Source organism: Amphiprion ocellaris, chromosome 7, assembly GCF_022539595.1.
Source record: "Amphiprion ocellaris isolate individual 3 ecotype Okinawa chromosome 7, ASM2253959v1, whole genome shotgun sequence".
NCBI classification, from domain to species: Eukaryota; Metazoa; Chordata; class Actinopteri; family Pomacentridae; genus Amphiprion; species Amphiprion ocellaris.
In genome coordinates this window covers 11649014-11668536 of record NC_072772.1, presented here as the reverse complement: position 1 = coordinate 11668536, position 19523 = coordinate 11649014, and the positions used below count along the sequence as shown (strand labels likewise).

General features: G+C 41.8%; 2 protein-coding genes across 2 annotated transcripts in view; one reads left to right on the top strand and one right to left on the bottom strand.

Annotated features, from left to right (window-relative positions):
• megf6 (multiple EGF like domains 6) overlaps positions 1-19523 on the bottom strand; it is a 61282-nt gene that overhangs the window by 11282 nt on the left and 30477 nt on the right. The window contains exons 15-25 of the mRNA XM_023276937.3: positions 18239-18367; positions 15086-15214; positions 10949-11083; positions 10401-10535; positions 9173-9298; positions 8690-8821; positions 8269-8397; positions 8035-8166; positions 7540-7668; positions 2916-3044; positions 2055-2183 (exon numbers count right to left, since the gene is read on the bottom strand). Coding sequence (XP_023132705.2) covers positions 2055-2183; positions 2916-3044; positions 7540-7668; positions 8035-8166; positions 8269-8397; positions 8690-8821; positions 9173-9298; positions 10401-10535; positions 10949-11083; positions 15086-15214; positions 18239-18367 — 1434 coding nt within the window. The remainder of the gene's footprint in view (positions 1-2054; positions 2184-2915; positions 3045-7539; positions 7669-8034; positions 8167-8268; positions 8398-8689; positions 8822-9172; positions 9299-10400; positions 10536-10948; positions 11084-15085; positions 15215-18238; positions 18368-19523) is intronic.
• On the top strand, positions 512-15020 carry LOC111573018 (EH domain-containing protein 2-like). The gene is made up of 7 exons (XM_023276938.3): positions 512-719; positions 11800-12199; positions 12304-12480; positions 12799-12896; positions 13278-13690; positions 13795-13959; positions 14058-15020. Exons 2-7 carry the CDS (start codon positions 11979-11981, stop codon positions 14619-14621), a joined length of 1638 nt encoding a protein of 545 aa, XP_023132706.2. The 5' UTR covers positions 512-719; positions 11800-11978; the 3' UTR covers positions 14622-15020.

Here is a 19523-nt window from a genome sequence, read left to right as displayed (position 1 = left end):
TTCAGTTTTTGCTGACTATTTTCAAAACAGGTTATACTTATTTCAGATTTTGTGTCTTAGTGTATATTTTCTGAAATTTTTCAACACAATGCAACCTCTAATCAGACCCTGTTGGTTAAACTGAACTCCTTGATGAGATGATGACTAGTGCTGTAGTACTCGAGATCGGTGTCAGTCTCGAGACCGGTCTTGAGACCACTTTTTGAAGATCTCGGTCTTGTCTCGCACTCGACCGCATTTTTACTCGGTTCTGTCTCGGTCTCGGGCACAGAGGACTCGGGATTTTTACTGCGAGACCAGCCGAGACCATGTCTTCACTGACAGCACTGAACTACCTCTCAACCGTCTCATTTGTTCAGTTACAGCTTTGTTGTGATTGGATGCAAAACTCCCCGCCTCGAATGTAATCAATAACTTAAGTGATTTTTAATTTGGATTATTTTTACGGGCTGTGACCTGTCACCTACCCCGCCCCTCTTCACACGTACTCCGCTGCAGTTAATGCCGGAGGCGGAAGAAGGAGTCTGCTCCCTGGGAAAGATGTCAGCTAACTCTGCTGTAATAAAGATTGACGTTTCTAACCATAAACAGTTTATCTGTAAATCAACGTCAAAAAGAAAACCCAGCGCTACATGCAAATTCTGCAACGCAACGCTCACTGAGGCGGCTGGAACCACATCAAACTTTTATCGACACTTGGAGAGGAAGCATGAAGAAAGGTAAGCTAACGCTACATGGCGCTAGCGAAGCTTTGTTTATGTTCCATCAATGTTAGCTAATGTTAGCTCTGACATAGCGGCACATACCGCGGTACCGCTGCTCACTTGGATCAAAGCTACTGATGTGACAGAGGAGTGTCCACTTCAAATTATGCACCCCGTCTATGAAAAAGTTCCATCTCACGTATGCAACTTGGCCTGGCAATGTACACACTTCATTTTAGTGCCAATTTTTAGAATTAAAACACACAACTGCATAATACATGTGTAACTTAAATATAAATTAAAATAAATATGTGTATAAGTAGAGGGGGCATTATAATGAGACCCCATCGTGCACGATTAGGTCACAAAATGTTGCAGTCTCTCATGCTTCTAAAATGCAACCAAACTCTACTTTAAACTCACTTCCCATGATGTAATGTTTAAGGGCCATGTTGTTTGTAGTGTTTATAAACGACCCTTTCATGTGTCTATCCTTTGTGGTGATCTTTGAATAACATTTTGCCTCAGCAGTTTGTCAGGGAAATACTTGTAGTTTGGCCTTTCAGTGTCTGACCTCTTTGAAGATACATTGACATGTTATATTTCATTGCATTTCAGATGCTGATATTTGGCATTGTTTTTTCTTTCTATTTTATGGAATAGTGGTTCCAGGTTTTTTCTTTTACAATAATACACCTTTAAAAAAAATCACCCAATTCAGTTATATCCAATTTATCAAACAAGAAATATTTGTGGTGTAATAGAAATAAAGAGGCCCCTGGTCTAGATTAAGATATGTTGTAGAAAATTGTACATATTTGTGTATGGCTTGATATTGTTTTGAAAACAAGACAAAAATGAAGACATAAGTATTAAATATTTGTTTGAAACGTTCCATATTGAATGGTTGTTTGTCGTTGCAGACAAGAGTATTACAGGCAACCTTACACTCGCCTAAAACTACATTGACTAAGTACTGAATAAAATGGTTAAGTTAAATTTAATATGGTCTCGGTTTCGACTCGGTCTCGCTTTGTCTTGGTCTCGGTCTTGACTCGGTCTCGACCCCTCAAAGTCTTGGCCTTGTCTCGGTCTCGATACACTGTGGTCTCGGCCATGTCTTGGTCTCGGTTTAGGTGGTCTCGACTACAACACTAATGATGACACGTCAAATTTGAAGGGTGCTAACTGATATTCATATTGCACAACACTCAATGAAACAAGCCTCTAAGAGCACAGAAAATCCATCCAAATTTCTAAAACTCAGCAGTGTGGTTCATAAACTTTGATGGCTTTGATACAGAACTTGTCATGCTGAGTGATTGTCTACTTAAGTGATGAGCTACTCACGCAGCTGGCACCTGACCCCGGTCCACCCGGCCCTGCAGCTGCATCGCCCGGTGACGTGGCTGCACCCGCCTCCGTTCTGACACTCACAGGTCTGACTGCACTGCTCTCCAAAATGACCTTCTGGGCACTCTGCCCACACAAACCACACACACACAGGCAGGCACACGCATACATGATAGCATAATACAGCACACACACACACCAAACACATTCAGCGTTAACCCTAATTGCACCACAGCTACGTCCGTTGCACATGACTGGAGGGATAAATGATATATTGAGACATTATGGTTTCGAGCACACATATTGCAAAGTTCTCATTAATGATCAAAGTTCACGATGACATTTGGGGTCTAAGAGGGAGGAAAATGCGCTAATGATAGAGATGCACCATTAAGTCATGCTGCTGACTCTGGCTCGGGTAGTTAGAACCACAAAAGGGCTGTGGCAAGAGGAAAGTCTTGAATAAGACTGCAGAATGACAGACTAAGAGCTTTAGTGGGCATTTCACTGGCTTCATTAAAACAACGGCATGAAATCCTCAAGAAACTTTAGCATGAGAACACAGCTACTAAAAGACTCCTTCCAAGCTATGTTCTCCCCCTGCTAATGTTGATCACTACATACATGTGGGTGCATTTAGCTAGAACAGACCTCAATTAAGCCATGTATGCCTGAGGGCTCTCTTGTCCTTCCTCCCTTCTCCACCCTTACCCATCCCTAAAAAAGTCAATGGCAATGTCTCTTTATAGAGATAATTGTTCGCAAACACATCATAGTTGTGTTTAAGGATAGGATGTCGTGATGGGCTGCAGTGAGGGCCTCCCTCACACCCTGTTTTAATGATGTGGCTTTCATTACCCAGAATGCAGTGTGGTCCTGCCCAGCCGGCGGTGCATAGGCAGGCTCCTGTGATGTGGTGGCAGCGGGCACCGTTCCTGCACTCGCACATCTGGCCACAGTCAAGACCGTAAAAGCCGTCCGGGCACACTGTGGGCCAAGATAAAACATCCGACTGGTTAGAACTGGCAGCTTCACAAAAGAGGAGAGGAAAAGGTTTAGATGCCTACTTTTTTTTATTTAGCTCTTTCTCTTCCCTTCCCCACCTCTCGCCCTTCTTCTCCTCCTCCTACTTTCCCTCTCTGTCCTGCCACCTACTGAAAATACCAATATCAAATTGCAGTACCACGCTGCGGCTGTTGCAGAGCGTCTGCGTTCGTTAAGTGAGCTCATGTCCCACATGTGTGGTGGATCTGGGCCACATCAAAGTTTATGGCGGATCGGAGGCTGTTCCCTTTCTGGTGGGGTGGAAGGGGGGGCACAAAGAGCCGGTAAATAGAGCACCTGCTGAGTCCACAGGCCCCACCAACACACAGCAAAGCAAAGCCTGGTTGCTGAGCCCCCCTAACACACACCTACAGTACTGCTGCTGATGCAAGGAGGTGCCAGTGTAAGAGTCTGTTTCCCATTGTCGAAGAGAGCTGAAGAGATTGTTTAAGTGTGTGTACAGTCAAGTGACACTCACAGGCTTTGGTAAACACAGCGCCTCCCATCCAGAAGAACCTAACCAGAGGCTGTGGGATGAATGAGCCTTTCCACTACTGGGATGTAAATATTGTCTGTAAGCATGACTTCACCAGAGCAGGAAAGAATGACTCTGTTTATTCACGGCCTATTTTTGATGGCTCAATTTGTCACTGTAGAGATCACAGACTAACCCCAGCATAGCTGCATTCTGCGAAAACACAAAGTCCTGCCATTCTGGTCTGTATTTGCAGGAATGTTGCTCTTGCTCTGCCAAAGTTTGAGTGACTGACAGCCGCTGCAGACATTTCTCTCTTTGAGTTCCCTCCTCTGTTTTCTGCTGCAGTGACATGTGAGGAAGTCTGAGCGTGGGGAAGGTTTGGGTACAGTCTGTCCCAGTTATCTCAGCAGCCAGCAGTTTTTCATTTCATTTATGCACCGCTTCTTCTTCTATCTGTAAGGAGAGCAGTGGACTATGTGACCAAAGGAAGTCGCAGATTTGGAGCGCAACACAAACTTGTAACTCTGTGATTTTTATGTATTCTAAATGCCACAGGACTCAGGGTGTTCCCCTACAGTAAATGCATCATACCCTCCTTCCCCTGCTCCAGTCGATGATGCTGTCCACTCCTCCTTTTCTGCCTCGAGGCCTTAAATTGGGAAAAGTATCTTTCCTGCTCAGCAGTTTCTGGCATGGCCGTCGATGTGTTCCCACGCTGACAGCATGACGTCTTCGCCTGCCTCTGTAGTGGTTAGGCTGCGATGTTATTAAAGCTAGCCCACTGAGGGTGCTGTCATTTTAATCCAGTTGCACATTAACTCTGCGGCAGCACTGTAGCAAAAGTCACTGGTTTATTGTCTGTTGTTTGTTATTATGATAGCCATTACAGACACCATGGCAACAAGCTGGTCTCCCTTGTCCTGCAGGAAAACTCTACTCTGATATGTCATTTATTTGCTAATTCAACACATTTCTGATATTAAAATGTAAACACTGAGAGATATTCTCTCTGTTTTTACCACTTAAAGTAATCACATCAACTTGTTAAACACTGATCGTCCTATTCAGCTGATGGCAGCACACAAACTCTACACTAACTCTTAAGGAATTGTGGCGTTTTTGAAAGGCAAAGTTTATTATTTGTATATGCCAGCAGGGGGCGACTGGTTTCCATTTTAACCACAGAGCAGCAATCTGTCATCTGATATTAGCACGGTGTCTGCTAGTGTTTGTAAATGTGGACTCTTCCCTCTGAGTCTTTGTTTATAGGTGGGCACAGAGGATTCAGTCCACCACCACTACCACACACACACACACTGTGCCATCGCTGAAAGACTCCATCTCTAGACTAAATGAGCTCTTTAAGACAGGAGGATTATTTCCAGATCCCTGGTTGTGTAAGAGCCACTGCTGTCAGCCCATAAAGCAGGTCCAGGGACCACACAGCCGGGGAGAGCAGACCACAGAAATAGAGCGGATAGAGAGAACACAGAATAGAACTTCCTGGTGCCATTCAGGGTTTATACAGTGAAAGAGGTCAACACAACAACAACAACAAAACAACCCGGTTTCTTCGACAATAACGCGGATGTTCAATGCTAGTCGGAGCACGGTTCTTTTTACCGCGACCAAATGAACTGTTTTGATGCGAACATCAAAGCTGCAGACCAGAAACGCAGCACAATCCTCCCTAATTGAAGAAGTGGTGTGCTGGATCCATGTCAGCACAAAGGCCCCTTTCCTCCGATAGTACTTGACTGAAATGTTTAGCGTCAACCTTCAGCACCACAAGAATGCTCAATCAAACTGGGCTTTTGCCATAGTAATGAGGTATATGACTCCTGTGGAGCCATTTTTTCCCCCCCAGTGGATAACAATATATACAACAAGTCTGAGGGTGAAAACTGCCAATATAGCATCAAGCACTGAGAAGTCTTTTCTTTACATTTTATTTCTTCGAAACAGATGAACTAAAGTGATCTGGACCTTCTCACAGTGCAGGCCTCTTCCTGATTTCTCCTGAAGGAAGAGGCCCAGCAAAAGACTGAGAAACTGGACACCTCTGTTTGATGGGAACAGGCCTTCAGAAAATAAAATCTGGTCAGACCGATAGCCCCATTTCCACAGCAACGTCCAATCAGAGTGACGACTACATCTGAGGCCATTAGACTGTTATGACTAGGGATGTGAAGCTCTGTTCTAGTGTGACACAGCCATGATTTACGATGCCCCGCGTACTACGGAGGTGGTATGAATTTCTGGACCTGGTAGTACACTCACGGTAAATCTTACACTTTGTAATAACATGAGGCTGCTCCAAGTCAACAGACTATAATCAAGAACAAATCTATTACATGGTTAAAACTCTCCGACTGTTGCTGTGTCTTGCAGTTCAGGACAAATATCAAAACGATGAGAAGAATATTAGTTATATGAAGGGTTTCCTGTGGCAGGCTACTTGCAAAGACTCTCTAGCCCATGAAATACCGTCAGTCTATCCCAGAATGACTAATATAAATTGCATCTTGGGATTTGGATGTGGTTTTAAAATGGTTTCCTTCATGACATTACATGGACAATCTGATGATTCATTGAAACTGTAGAAGGGGCTAAAAAAATCTGAAAAATGTCCTGCAGCGCCCTCTAGTGTATCAACAGTTAAAGAGCAATAACGTAAAGGTAAGAAGCAGTGTTGCTTGCAGTATGGATGAGGTTAACCAAAGGAGGAAACAAGTTTTCCAGATCACTCGTAATTCAACAGGGCCAGCTAATTACAACACGAACCTTAAACTTGTGTCTCTCCTTAACCTGACACTGTTTTTGGATTATGTCACAGATTAAATCTAATACAAAACCAAGCTCAGGAATCGAAGTTTTACCAAAAATCATTTTGATTTTATAATTATTTTAACACAAATAATATTAAATATGAAATTTAGCACTGAAAGTAGGTATTTTTTTTTATCATTCATTAATCTGGTGATTGTTTGGTATGAAAAAAAGGCAAATTGGAGTAAAAAAAAATGCTGTTTACAATTTGCTCAAGCCCAGGATACAGTATTCAAACCCAAAATGACTCATTTTACGACACCATAAACCAAAGGAAAGCAGTAAATCCTCACAAAGGAGAAGCTTAAATGTTCTGCATTTTTTTGCTTGAAAAATGACTTAACAAGTAACAGATCATCAACGTGGCCACTGATTCTTTTTCTGTATTCCCTAACTGATTAATTGATAGATAATCTAATACAATTTAAAATGAACCGAAATCAAAAAATTGCAGATTTGCTTGTTGAATCATGGTTGAATGATGGAGAGCATGGAAAGTATCTGTATGAGCTTCAGTTTCAAGCAGGTGGTCCACTTGTGGTAGAACTGCAATAGATGTATTTTGGAGCCAAATATGAACGGCATATTTCTGCCTAGGAGGGAACAGAGTAAACCTGTAGTGCCATTAAGATCATTACGTTAAAATACACTTTTAAAAAAGTTAAACATGCTTTCCAGCTAGACTGGAAAGTTGTCTTGTCCTCTCAGGAATGAACTGTGTTTGGTTTATGAAATGGTTCAGTAATAGTGACAGATAACTTTGGATTCACTGTGTCATCAGTTTTAAAAAAAACATAAACAAAACTCTATATTTCCAAGGCTTTTACTTGAGGTCGATAGGATTAATTGACAAATATTACATCAAAATCACATGCCTTTGAAAATACACCCTTGTGTACACTGACATAACTATATAGTTCCTATGAAATTATGAAAAAGTACAAAGTGGATCTTTATTAAATCTATTGCTCAAATTTGCTAAAATTAGTTAAGAACATTTTGGAGACATTTCAGACTGAATGAAGATTATAAATAACACCAAACATACTATACAAGTTATGCTAGCTTCAGACGCTCCCCAGAAGAAACACAAATAGTGTAATAGACACTTAGAGACAAAGAATGTCTTACTTTTTTCGCAGTAAGTGCCAGCATATCCAGAGGAGCATGTGCAGGCGCCACTCACATGGTCACAGAGAGCTTCATTCTGACACTGACACTGCTGGACGCAACCCTGACCATAAGTTCCACTCATGCACTCTGTGAATGGGAGAATGTGTGAGCATGACACACAAACATATGAGTATATTTAGCAACACAGTATTTAACATGTTTAATCTTAAACTTTTCATCACATAAAATGAGAATACAGCCACTTAAATTCTTTCAGTGTTAAATTTAAAAGAACTCTGGTACAGGTTACACTGTGTTTTGCAATAGACTGATACAACTTCATATAAAACATTCAAATCTACTCAAGTAACTCGTGTTAAAACGTGAAATTAGATATCCAGGAAATTACTTCCAGTGTCGTGACTTAACCCAAAAGATGCCATAACTAAAATCACCTCATGGTGGCAGCATTTACTAAGCTATATATTCTCTGTACCTCAGATGTGAACTTACTCTTTTCACAGTGGTCTCCGGTGTATCCGTCCTCACACACACACTGACCGCTGACTGAATCACAGCCCAGTGAGCTGTCCCGGCACTGGCATTTAGTGCTGCAGCCTTGGCCCCAGAAACCAGGCTCACATGCTAGGAATTATAGCAAACATTACAGTTAAGAAGAATTTTACATGACTTGCTGTCTCTACTATTTGTTTCCTTTTCTTCTTTGTCTGCCAAACTAGTTCTTACATGTTGCACAGTCATGGCCTGTTTTGCCAGGAGGGCAGATGCAGTGTCCAGTCTGTGGGTCACAACTGGCATCAGGGTGGCAAGAACAGCGTGTTTGGCATCCTGGTCCATGGTACCCTGCAGGACACTCTGTGTACAACAGGCTCTTCATCAGAAAACTGCTTTAGTCATCACGTTCCCTTTTTTGCAACTTCATTTTATCAACCAAACCAATAAGCAAACAGATTAGAGCAATTACAAAATGTAAGTCCATCCAACTGTTGTGTTTTGTCTTTCCTTGTTTAAAACATGACACTGAATAGATAATAAACACATTTTAGGAAAGAAATTCAAACATTAAAGACCATTTATGTCAACTAAATCTTACACACTGGGTTTTAAAAAATGTCTCTTGAATTGTAGAATTTTGATGCAAACTCACCATTTTCACAGAGCCTTCCCATGAAGCCTGACTTGCAGTCGCATATGCCAGTCTGCTTGTTGCAGGAGCCTCTGTTCTCACAATCAGGGCAAGAAGACTGACACTTTAACCCCCAGAATCCATCAGGGCAGTCTGGGAAGAAGCAAGTATCTTTCAGATTAACTGAGCAGTAAGCCACTTGCGTCGGTTATTTCACTTTATAGCTCTAAAGCCACTTATGCTTCAATAATCTGCGGAGGAAATGTATTACATGGCTCTCTAAAAATGGTAAAACCTCTCACTGAGCGAGTAAGCTGAGAAGCAAATGTCAAGTTTCTAATTGATTTGGCACAGAGAAGCACAAAGAACACAAATACCAGTGAGCTAAAGATGCTGCGAGCTTGTAATGTCAATGAGTTCAAACTGGCTTTCATGGCGTCGCCTTCTTCCTGCAGCATTATCAGGGTAAACTATTATTAAAGGACAGTGTAACATAAGAAATACCTTCCTGGCACGATTGTCCCATCTTCCCAGCAGGACACATGCACTGTCCAGTTATGGGGTCACAAGGAGCTCCTCTGCAGTCACAGGGCAGACGGCAGTTCTCTCCAAAGCTTCCAGCTTGGCAGGCTAGCAGCACAAAATAATCCAAAAATTAATAACAGAGACAGAGACAACACAACAATGACAACATAACACGAGTTGCACAATTGAAAATTAAGAGCTGTTCAATCATGTTGAGTTTATTTGTTCAGCCTCTGCCAATAACTTCTGCAGTAGTAACTGAAGCAAACGCCCCTGTCGTGACCTGGCCTGCAACCGAAGATAAATACAATCCAGAATATGAAGGACTTTATTTTTATTTGGCTTTGACAATCTCAGCAAGCTGAGGCCTGGACTGTGCCTTAGTGCTGACATACTTTAACTCTGCTCTGTTATCTTAGTCCACTCCACAGAGACACAAAGTCGTGTTTTTACCAAAAGCTCCTGAGCAATATTCAGTATCACTCTAGAGTACAGCACAGAGGGTTGAACTTTACATCAACCAGCAGAGTAAACAGCCAGAAGGCGCCCTACTGTGGAGGAACACTCATATTTTTAGGTTGTGTAGTTTATAATAACAAGAACACCTGCACTGACCAGGTGAACTTAAGAGAAGGCCTTATTTACTTCACCTACTAAATCCACTTAATCCATCAAAGGCAGCCGAGAATGAATAGTAGAATAAAGAAAGATTTATACGTGTTACGGGAAATGAAACAGATTGTGACAAAAATAGAGAAATTCAGAAACTCATTCATAATTGCTTTGTGCTGTCAGTGTGACATAGTTTATCGGAATGGACACGCATTTGCACAAGCATGAAGTATGCAAACAAAAACCACACATGCTGACACGTGTCAGTATGCAGGCCCACACACACACACACACACACACACACACACGTACACACGTTTTCAGTATTTTGTAACCGCAGTGATCGTTTACTATCAAAGTTATGACCCCACCAGAGCACTGTGGATTCAAGCTGTTCAGGACATCATACATCAACAGGGTGTTTGAAACATTTGAAAAGCAACAAATGACGTTATGGATGTTTGCCAGATGTCTGAAAGAAACTCACAATCATAAATTAGGCCTAAAGTGACCTGACTTCATGATATGCACTTATTCATTTTTATAAACAGCTTTATGCGGTAGAGAACGTAATGTAAATTGCAGCTTGTCTCACCCAGCTGACACTTGTCTCCATGGAGGCCTGCAGGACATTGCTGGCTGCACTCTCCAGTCCTGGGGTCACATGACCCTCCACCTGGACAGTCACATGGCTGCTCACAGCCTGCACCGAAGAAGCCTGGCTCACATTCTACATCAGGACATACAAGCACGTACACAAAACAAGGACAGATTAACCCAATGGACAATTTCAGACCCAAGATTTTGCAACACTAAGTCTAGTAGACAGTCGACTTGATTCTGAGCTCACAGCAACCTCTTTAACTGCTTTTCTGTGATAGACCTTTATACCAAGAGTGCATTGCAAGGAAATAGCATGACTCCAAGTCTATTTCCTCTCAGTGGTTCATATTACTTGTGCATTACTGCAACAGGAAAAACTTCATGACACTCGGTACAGTTGCATGTTCTCTAAACTAACTTCTCGCTGATAAGTGCAACTTAGACAGCTCACCTACAGATATTTATTGTGTAGCTCAAATGTAACACAACACAAATCTTAACCACTTCTTTCCTGTCGCTGGTCTGTCGTGGATCTTATACCTTTCTCACACTGTGGTCCGTGGTATGCAGCTTTACAGAAACAGCTCCCTGTTTTGGGGTCACAGCCAGTGGAATGTTCTTGAACACAGTCACATTCCTTGGAACAGCCAGCGCCGTGCGTCCACCTGGGACAAGCTGAGGGGCGGACGGGATGAAAACAGACACAAAGAATCAGTTTAGCTCATGTACGACAAAGAATGTTCTCATGTTTGTATGATGTCGTACAAAAAATACACCACTTACTCTCATATAACTGCACACTCGGCAATATTACTGCACTGAAACAGCTTCAGATGAGTTGTATTTAAGGCTAAGCAAAGAAAGCAAATTCTCTATAGGCAGCTCTTGTTTGCAAAAGCTTAGGTGGCCAAAGTTAATTGAGAAAAAATGTTACAATGAAACCTTCTTTACTATCAAATTACATTTTAGTATGAGTCAACAAACACACCCGGCCACCATGTTATCCCAACGTCGGACCATTGCTAGTTTAAGTCATGTGACCACTTCCTCCAGTTTCACTTGATTTACTGAACTTGATGCAAATGATGGTGCATCATTCATCCAACTATTGCTTTCCTGCAAGGTTTGAGCTCAAATAATAGCTAACAGTAATGTTGACATTATTGCAGTAGTTTTAGGTACTTTTCTCCAAGCTTCATCACATGTAGAGACATTTTATCAATTAGTGAAAAGCCTTATGTAAGACTTTTAAAACCTCAGCACTGCCACATCCCCATCTCGACTTTAGAACAATCACTCTGGATGAATCTTGCCAAGACTGTCCCTGCTCAACAACAAAAAAAACTGAACTACACTCCACCCTGTCCCTCTCCACATTGGCTTTATGTTAGGTGCAGCTGCAGGCTCTGGTTACACCCTCTCCACCCTCTCAACGTCCCGCTGCAGGATGGAGCAGACAGCTGTGAGAATCTGATAATATTCCTTGTGCACGTTCTTCCATCATTCAGTTTGGTCTTAGAAGAGCGAGCAGCGTCCACACTGAGAAATAAGGAGCAAAAACTTCATCGCCATGTCCTTCCGGAGGTTTAGGAGCACCCCTAAAACGCTGGGGGACATCAACATGGTGACAGAGGAGCTAAAGAATCTCTATTATAAGAGGCTGCTGCCGATAGAGAAGTACTATTCTTTCCATCACTTTCACTCACCGAGCTATGAGGACGCAGACTTTGACAACAAACCGATGGTGCTGGTGATGGGTCAGTACTCAACAGGAAAAACAACTTTCATCAGGTAAGACTTTGAGGATTTAAAAAAGGCAAATGTCTTGTGTGTGCATGTATTAATCTTAAAATTGCAGAGATAACAGAGGTGGTTTGCACCATTTCTATCTTCAGGTATCTCATAGAGCAAGATTTTCCTGGTAGCAGAGTTGGGCCAGAGCCAACCACTGACTGTTTCACTGCCCTCATGTATGGAGAAGGGGAAGGAATCATCCCTGGAAATGCTCTTACAGTGGATCCAAAAAAGCCCTTTCGAAACCTTGACCCTTTTGGAAATTCATTTCTGAACAGGTAATCGGAATCAACAAACAAAAGTGGAGTGAGACTGTGAAAGATGAAGGAAAGGAGAAAGTGAGTGAGGGGAAATCAATGGTTTTTAATGGTGTTCTTTTCTATTTTTTTGTAAATAAACTTTCAAAATGGTACTCTTTAGTTCAACTCGTTCTCCTCTCTTTCTCCAGAGACATTTGACACTCCCTGTGCATGTTCTGCATTCATGATAATAGAAGTACTGCTATAAACTGACCAGCATGATGCTTTGCCAATACCTTGAGACAATTCAATCACATCATTGTGAATGCATTGCATTTAACCATTTATTCTTTGCAGGTTTCAATGTGTTCAGATGCCAAATCAAGTTCTGGAGAGCATCAGCATTATCGACACGCCAGGCATCTTAACTGCTGCTAAAAGAAAACTGAGTCGAGGTGGGAAAGAAAGTTTTCTAATTTTCTTTCTAGTGACAGAGCGAATTAATAGGTCTTTGTTTCCATATATTTGGACTGTTGATGTTGGACAGCCTTGTGACTGAGAGTAGAATGTAAACTCCTATGGGAGAAGAAACATAATTCAAACACTTGAACTCAGAAGCCCAACAGATGAAAGTAATATGACAGTGAGCTGGGAGGAGACGAGAAGCAACTGGTTTGTTTTATGGACGCATTTTTCGATGGGTGTAACTGAAATGGCTTGAAACCAGTAAGGATGACTGGGATGTGTTCCATGTTCCTTTATGTCTCGGGGCTGTGAGGTTTGCCCCGTTAAATGCAGTGTTAATGAAATCCCTGTGTTTTGCTCCTTGACCCCAGGCTACGACTTCCCAGCAGTGCTGCGCTGGTTCGCAGAACGTGTGGATCGAATCATCCTGCTGTTTGATGCACATAAGCTGGAGTTCTCAGATGAGCTCACTCGAGCCTTCGGGGCTCTCTGTGGCTATGAAGATAAGTTGCGTGTCGTGCTCAACAAAGCTGACAGGGTGGATTCCCAGCAGCTCATGAGAGTGTACGGCGCCCTCATGTGGTCGCTGGGGAAAGTGTTTCGAACCCCTGAGATCTTGCGGGTTTACATCGGATCCTTCTGGTCAGAGCCGAGGCAGATGTGTGACCACTACCAGCTGATAGAGCTAGAGGAGGAGGATCTGTTGGCTGACATAAGGAACCTGCCATGCAATGCTGCAGTACGCAAACTAAACGACTTGGTGAAGAGGGCACGCTTAGTGAGGGTGAGATCATCTGATATACCCACTTCTAACTGATACTTTAGGTATGTAATCACAAACTCAGCTGCTGTTGAAGTGATTTTAAATCTCATTTGATTTCTTCCCAGGCTCATGCACACATTATCAGCTATCTGAAGCAGGAGATGCCAACTATTTTTTGCAAAGAAAGCAAGAAGCACAATCTGATCTACCAGCTTCCTGTAATTTTCACCAAAATCCAGCAACAGCATCGAGTCCCAGCTGGCGACTTCCCTGACTGCACCAAGATGCAGGTCGAACGATTTAATTGCTGTCTAAACACTGTGTTTCTCATAATTTATTCCCTGCTATGTGTTGTGTGAGTCTCATATATGACTGCATACATTTTCAGGAGAAACTTATGGGTCAAGACTTCTCAAAGTTCAAGACACTAAAACCAAGTCTGATGGCTTCCCTGGATAAACTCCTCAGCACTGACATCGCCACCCTGGTTCCTCTACTGCAACAACAAGAACAAAGGAAGAAATCCCTCCCTGGCATGTTGGACGGGGAATTTTTGGGAACTTTCAGACGCGAACATTACAGGAGAGATCCATTCAAAGAGCTCCCCAAAGATGATGAGAGCAGTGAGATAGACTTTGACGACTGGGTGGTGGAGAAATACAAACCCAAATATGATGAGATTTTCTACAACCTCAGTCCAAATGAGGGCAAACTCAGTGGCACCAAAGTCAAAGAGTGGATGACGACCACTCTCCTACCCAACTCTGTGCTTGCCCATATCTGGAGGCTGTCCGATATAGACGGGGATGGCATGCTGGACAATGAGGAGTTCGCTCTCGCAGTCCACCTTATTGAGGGAAAACTGGAGGGCTACTGGCTCCCCAGAGAGCTGCCTTCTCACCTGGTGCCACCATCAAAACGGCTAAGTACAGCAAGCGATGTCTCAGTGTAAACTCGATGTCGGAAGGAAATGGAGGGCTGAAGATATGTGTACATTATATGCAAAATTGTAAATAATTCTCTGAATATAAACTAATATTACGTTAGCAGTTTAATGTTTAAAAAACTAACAAAGTGTGCAGTGCTTGTGTGCTAATCTGAGAAGGTGTTAGCAGCCAACACCAAAACGTAAAATTAACCAATAATGGTTTGGATTGTTAAATATTTTTCATATTCTTTCCTGTTCACAATATTATCTCTATGTAGCTAATGATCCAAATAAGAATATACATGGCAATGAGTACCAAGTAAAATGACTTTCCCTCTTGTCTGATACTTTAAGATTTTCTTATATCTCACATGATTGTAACACATTTTGTTACTACTGACATTAAACTTGGAATCATAAGGAGTTAGTAATTCTTCATTTTGTAATAGCATCATTGTGCAATGTGTATTCTTAAACTTTTTACTCACTGAGGTGACAAAATCGGCCGTATAATCCTGGGGAGCAGAGGCAGGCCCCATACAGACGATGGCAGGGTCCATTGTTGGGACAGTTGCACTTTCCTCTGCAGTGTCTTCCAAAATATCCCTTTGGGCAACCTGCGAACAAGATTAATGCCAGTGAACTTCCCTCAGGGTAACATCCCAGTTTCTCTAAGATGAACTTTACTGTAATAAGAGCAAGGGCCGACATATAAACAAGGTAACTCAAAATCTAAAACAGAGCACCTATCCATTGTTTGTAAGAAGACATCTTTAATAGTTTTAAAGTACATCCCTGGTCACTGATTTAACTTAAAAAACTCATTACAGTTAAATATTAAAACGTTTTTTCTAACAAAATGATCCCTTCCTGCCTTAAAATACCTTAGAGCTAACTCTACGCTTTTGCTTGTTTTAGAATTTGTAAATCTGTGAAAGCCACCACCTCATTCTCTCTTCACTCCTCCCCACTCGTTATCACTCAAGCACACCGGCTCACTTCATTCTGATCAAAAATACCACTCTGCGCAACACAATGGCAAATGATAATACTGCAGAAATTCATCCATGCACATCTACCCCACAAACTGAAGGCACTGGTTGCTTTGGTTGGTTACGTACAGAACCCTAGAGGCCTGAATCTGTGTTTTAGAGACTGTTGTCGGTACGCTGCTGTTTAAAGGTGAAAATGCTCAGTCATAGCATTGACTGTTTACTTCGCTCTTGATGTGTACTCTAAAAGAAAAAACACCACATGGATGTGGTAACAATATTTAAAATTTAACTCAAGAAGGTCTTTTATTGACACATTTGACAAACACTTAGCGGAATAGCATGGAGCCGTGATTACAAGATTGATCACAAGGATATTGTCCAGGTTGGAAATAAGGTAAAACTAAATGTATCTGCTAACAGCTAGCATAATTCTGCTTTATGTTCTGACCTCTCTCAAATGTACAGTAGTGGAAAAAAGCTTTGGGACACCATTCAAATTTTGCACAAATATTATCCTGAAATATTTGTGGAAAAATCTTCTTTATGTTTCAAAATATGTAGCTACATTAGACACACAAACAAGTACAAATTATATTTTTTTTGTTTATTGTTTTCAATGTTAGTTCTCAAAATTGTCGGTATCAAAGTCAACAAATAACAGATCATGTGTTCAAAACTGAACAAAAAATAAATAAACCATCACATCATCAAATTAATATTTAGTAGTACTGCCATTAGCGGCAGCAGAGCTCTAATCCTGGCTGGCACGTTCCCCACAAGCTTTTCACACCTGTGACGACCCTCCACTTGGACACCAGGTGTGCCTGTTCAGAAGCTGAGGGTCGTCAGCTGATTGAGACACACCTGGGATCAAGTGGCTCAAACTGCATAAAACCTCCCTCACTTCCAGTGTGTTTCTCTCTGACAGGAGCTGTTTCCTTCTGGAGCTCCAGAAGCCTGGTTTTGGTTTGGTTTGGTTTATGGTCTTTCGTGCACCTTGTTGGCTTGGTTTTGCATCACAATAAAACCTTTTTTTTTAGTCACCACCCTGTTGTTGTCTCCCCATTTTGTTGCAGCTTCAGAGCCGAGTTGTAACACACTGTTGAGGGGTAATCTTGTCCCGTTCTCCTTGAATGACTGCTTTTAATTCTTCTAAATTCTTTGGTTTACACTTTGAAGCAGACCTTTTGATAATCCATCACAGATTTTCAATGGGATTCATGTCTGGGGATTGAGCTGGCCACTCTAAGACCTGGATACTATGATCCTGCAGCCAAGTTCTACTTGACCTGGATGTGTTCAAAGGACATTATCTTGTTGAAACATCCAATTTTGACTGCGACGGAACTGTTCATGCAGAGGGGAGCATGTGGGTTTCAAGAATGGCACAAAACTTGGCAGAGTTCAATGTGCTATCATAGACAGTGAGATGACCAACATCAGCAGCACTCATGCTTCCCCAAACCATGATACTGACTCCACCATGCCTGACAGTAGGTACTGTACATGCTGGAGATAATGCTTCGCCTGGTCTTCTGTGTACCCTCACATTAGCAGGAGGAAGATAAAGCAGGAAACTGGACTCATCTGACCACAGAATCTTCTTCCACTTCTTAGCTGTCCAATTCACCAGGCTTAACTCTGTCTCTCATTGATCAGGGGCTTCTTGACAGCGTTGTAAGACCTTAAGCCATGATCTAAAAGTCAAAAATGTAGTGTGTGGGTGGAAGAGTGGAAACCAGTTTGGTTTGACCACTGCTGCTGAAGGTCCTATGATGTCATTCAGTGGTTTTCCTGCACATGTGGATCAGGATGCAGTCATTTCTTGCTGAAGAAACCCTTGGACACTGAGATCTTGGTTTGTCTTCCCAGCTGTTGGTTCGTCTGTATTTCTACAGAGTGTATCCAACTGCTGAAGGACTGCATCTGCACTTCCTCGCTATCTTGCGGAAGCTGAATCCTTCCTGGCTGAGAATCTGTATCTTCCGGTGCATTTTTTGTCTCTGAAGAACTTTCAGATGTGCTGGCTTTATATAGACATGAAGCACGGCAACAAAAATTGTGTGTTTTAATAAAACAGCATGACCTTCATTAGTGGATCACTGGCACCAAAATGACTCAATACTCAAAATTTCTTTTGTATTTTTCTGGAACAAATCAATTTCAAGATTTTAATGGCCTTTTTAGGATTTGTTTAGTATTTTGGCTGTGACTGTATTAAAAGAAATTGCACTTGAAGACCTAAGAGTGATTCTTAATGCAATATATCACAAATGCATGGCGTGTCCGAAAACTTTTTCCACCAGTGTAGATTTCTGTCTAGTGAAATTCTGCAGTTCTATCCTCTCAGCACTTTGGAAATTATCCTTGTTGTTTTCTACTGACTAGATCCTCGCTTGTGTTTTATCTAATCTCAGATGTACGTCGCTTTGGATAAAAATGTCTGCTAAATGAAATTGTAGAACTGAGAAATTATTCAAATGAAACAGTTTTGGTGGATGAACTCACTGTTAGTTCAACCACAAAGTCAAAAGGCACTATTGATTCATGCAGAAAGGTCACGCCCAACCTCGACCTTGGTGGTTTTCCTCACACGTGGGAGTGCACTGTGTGCATGTGTGTGTAGGAATGTGTGCTTATACAAACCATCCTCGCACAGCAGGCCTTGTACCCCGAGGGGGCACAAACACTTCCCAGTCACAGGGTCACACGAGCCTCCATTCTGACAGCGGCACAGACTGTTGCAGGCCTGACCATAGCTCCCCTGTGGACAAGCTGCACAGAGAGGAGGTGGAGTTTTCACATTATAACAGAGCAGTATTACTTAACGGATCAAACTGTGTAGCATTTGTTCGACAACAAGACACTTTGCTACGTATACAAAAAGGGAAAGTGACTGCAGCCAAAGCTGGGGTTTTGCTCTCGTGTTGTCGGTAAACACTTTCACCTTCCATCCCCTCCTTTTCCATGGGTTCTGCTCGCCCAACTTTCCTAATCTCACTGGCCTCATTAGTAATTCCGACATGAACCAGCTGGCTGTTTAAGATGTGCTAAAGTGTTACAATCCATCAAGTTGATGTCTGCTTAAACTCCATGACACGCTTTCTTCACAACAGTTTTATGTCATTCAGCAGGAGGATAAACCAGCTTAAAGAACTAAAAGCAGCATAGATCACAATATCAAATATCAAAACAGGCACTGAAAACTCTGTAAATATTATATACTGTAGATGCAAGAGCTGAAAGCATCCAGGCCATAGACAGTATATTACTAAAGTTTCCTTTTTCCATTTTTTTCCTACAAAGACTAAGTGGTGCTATCACCTTCACTAAAACTGATATGTGCATATGGAAATGTGACCAAGGTAAATGAACTGTATAGTGGGTGAGGTAATGAGACATTGTTTCTGCTTCACAATGACAAACTTTATACTGAAGACTTTCTTAAGATATGTTGAGACTTTTTGAGTGAACACAGAGAGCTGCTTAAAAATCATAAAATACTTCTGCAAGTAAACAGTATTTAGCCATTTGTTCAGTATATTTTTTAAAAAATCCTGAAGAACTAATTACGAAGTGTATTTTGAAAAAAATACTAAAGACAACATTAAATTAATCCAGGGTGATATTGTATTTTGTACATTGACTTGTTGAACTAGAAGTTTAAATTTACTCGCTCTATGTATTTCTAACTACAACTACATAAAATAAGATTTACACAAAATAAGACTGAAGCCTTTCAAGTCAGGTAAGACAAAGCTGGTAAATATTCTGTCTCTCCAAAGGCCACATAAAATCCATGTTTTGACCATTTTCCCCCCTGTAGACCAATATGTTGTTGCCAACTGCAACATTTTCCATATCGGTGCTTCAGGCAGCATTATTGCTGATTGACTCCACCTGAAGAAAATGCTGTCCAGACTCATCACCT

Excerpts from the sequence above, each read along its gene's own strand:
- LOC111573018 (XM_023276938.3), top strand. The coding sequence starts at position 11,979 with ATGTCCTTCCGGAGGTTTAGGAGCACCCCTAAAACGCTGGGGGACATC. Across the intron at positions 12,200-12,303 it reads GGAAAAACAACTTTCATCAG|GTATCTCATAGAGCAAGATT; the intron begins GTAAGACTTTGA and ends TTCTATCTTCAG. Across the intron at positions 12,481-12,798 it reads GGAAATTCATTTCTGAACAG|GTTTCAATGTGTTCAGATGC; the intron begins GTAATCGGAATC and ends TATTCTTTGCAG.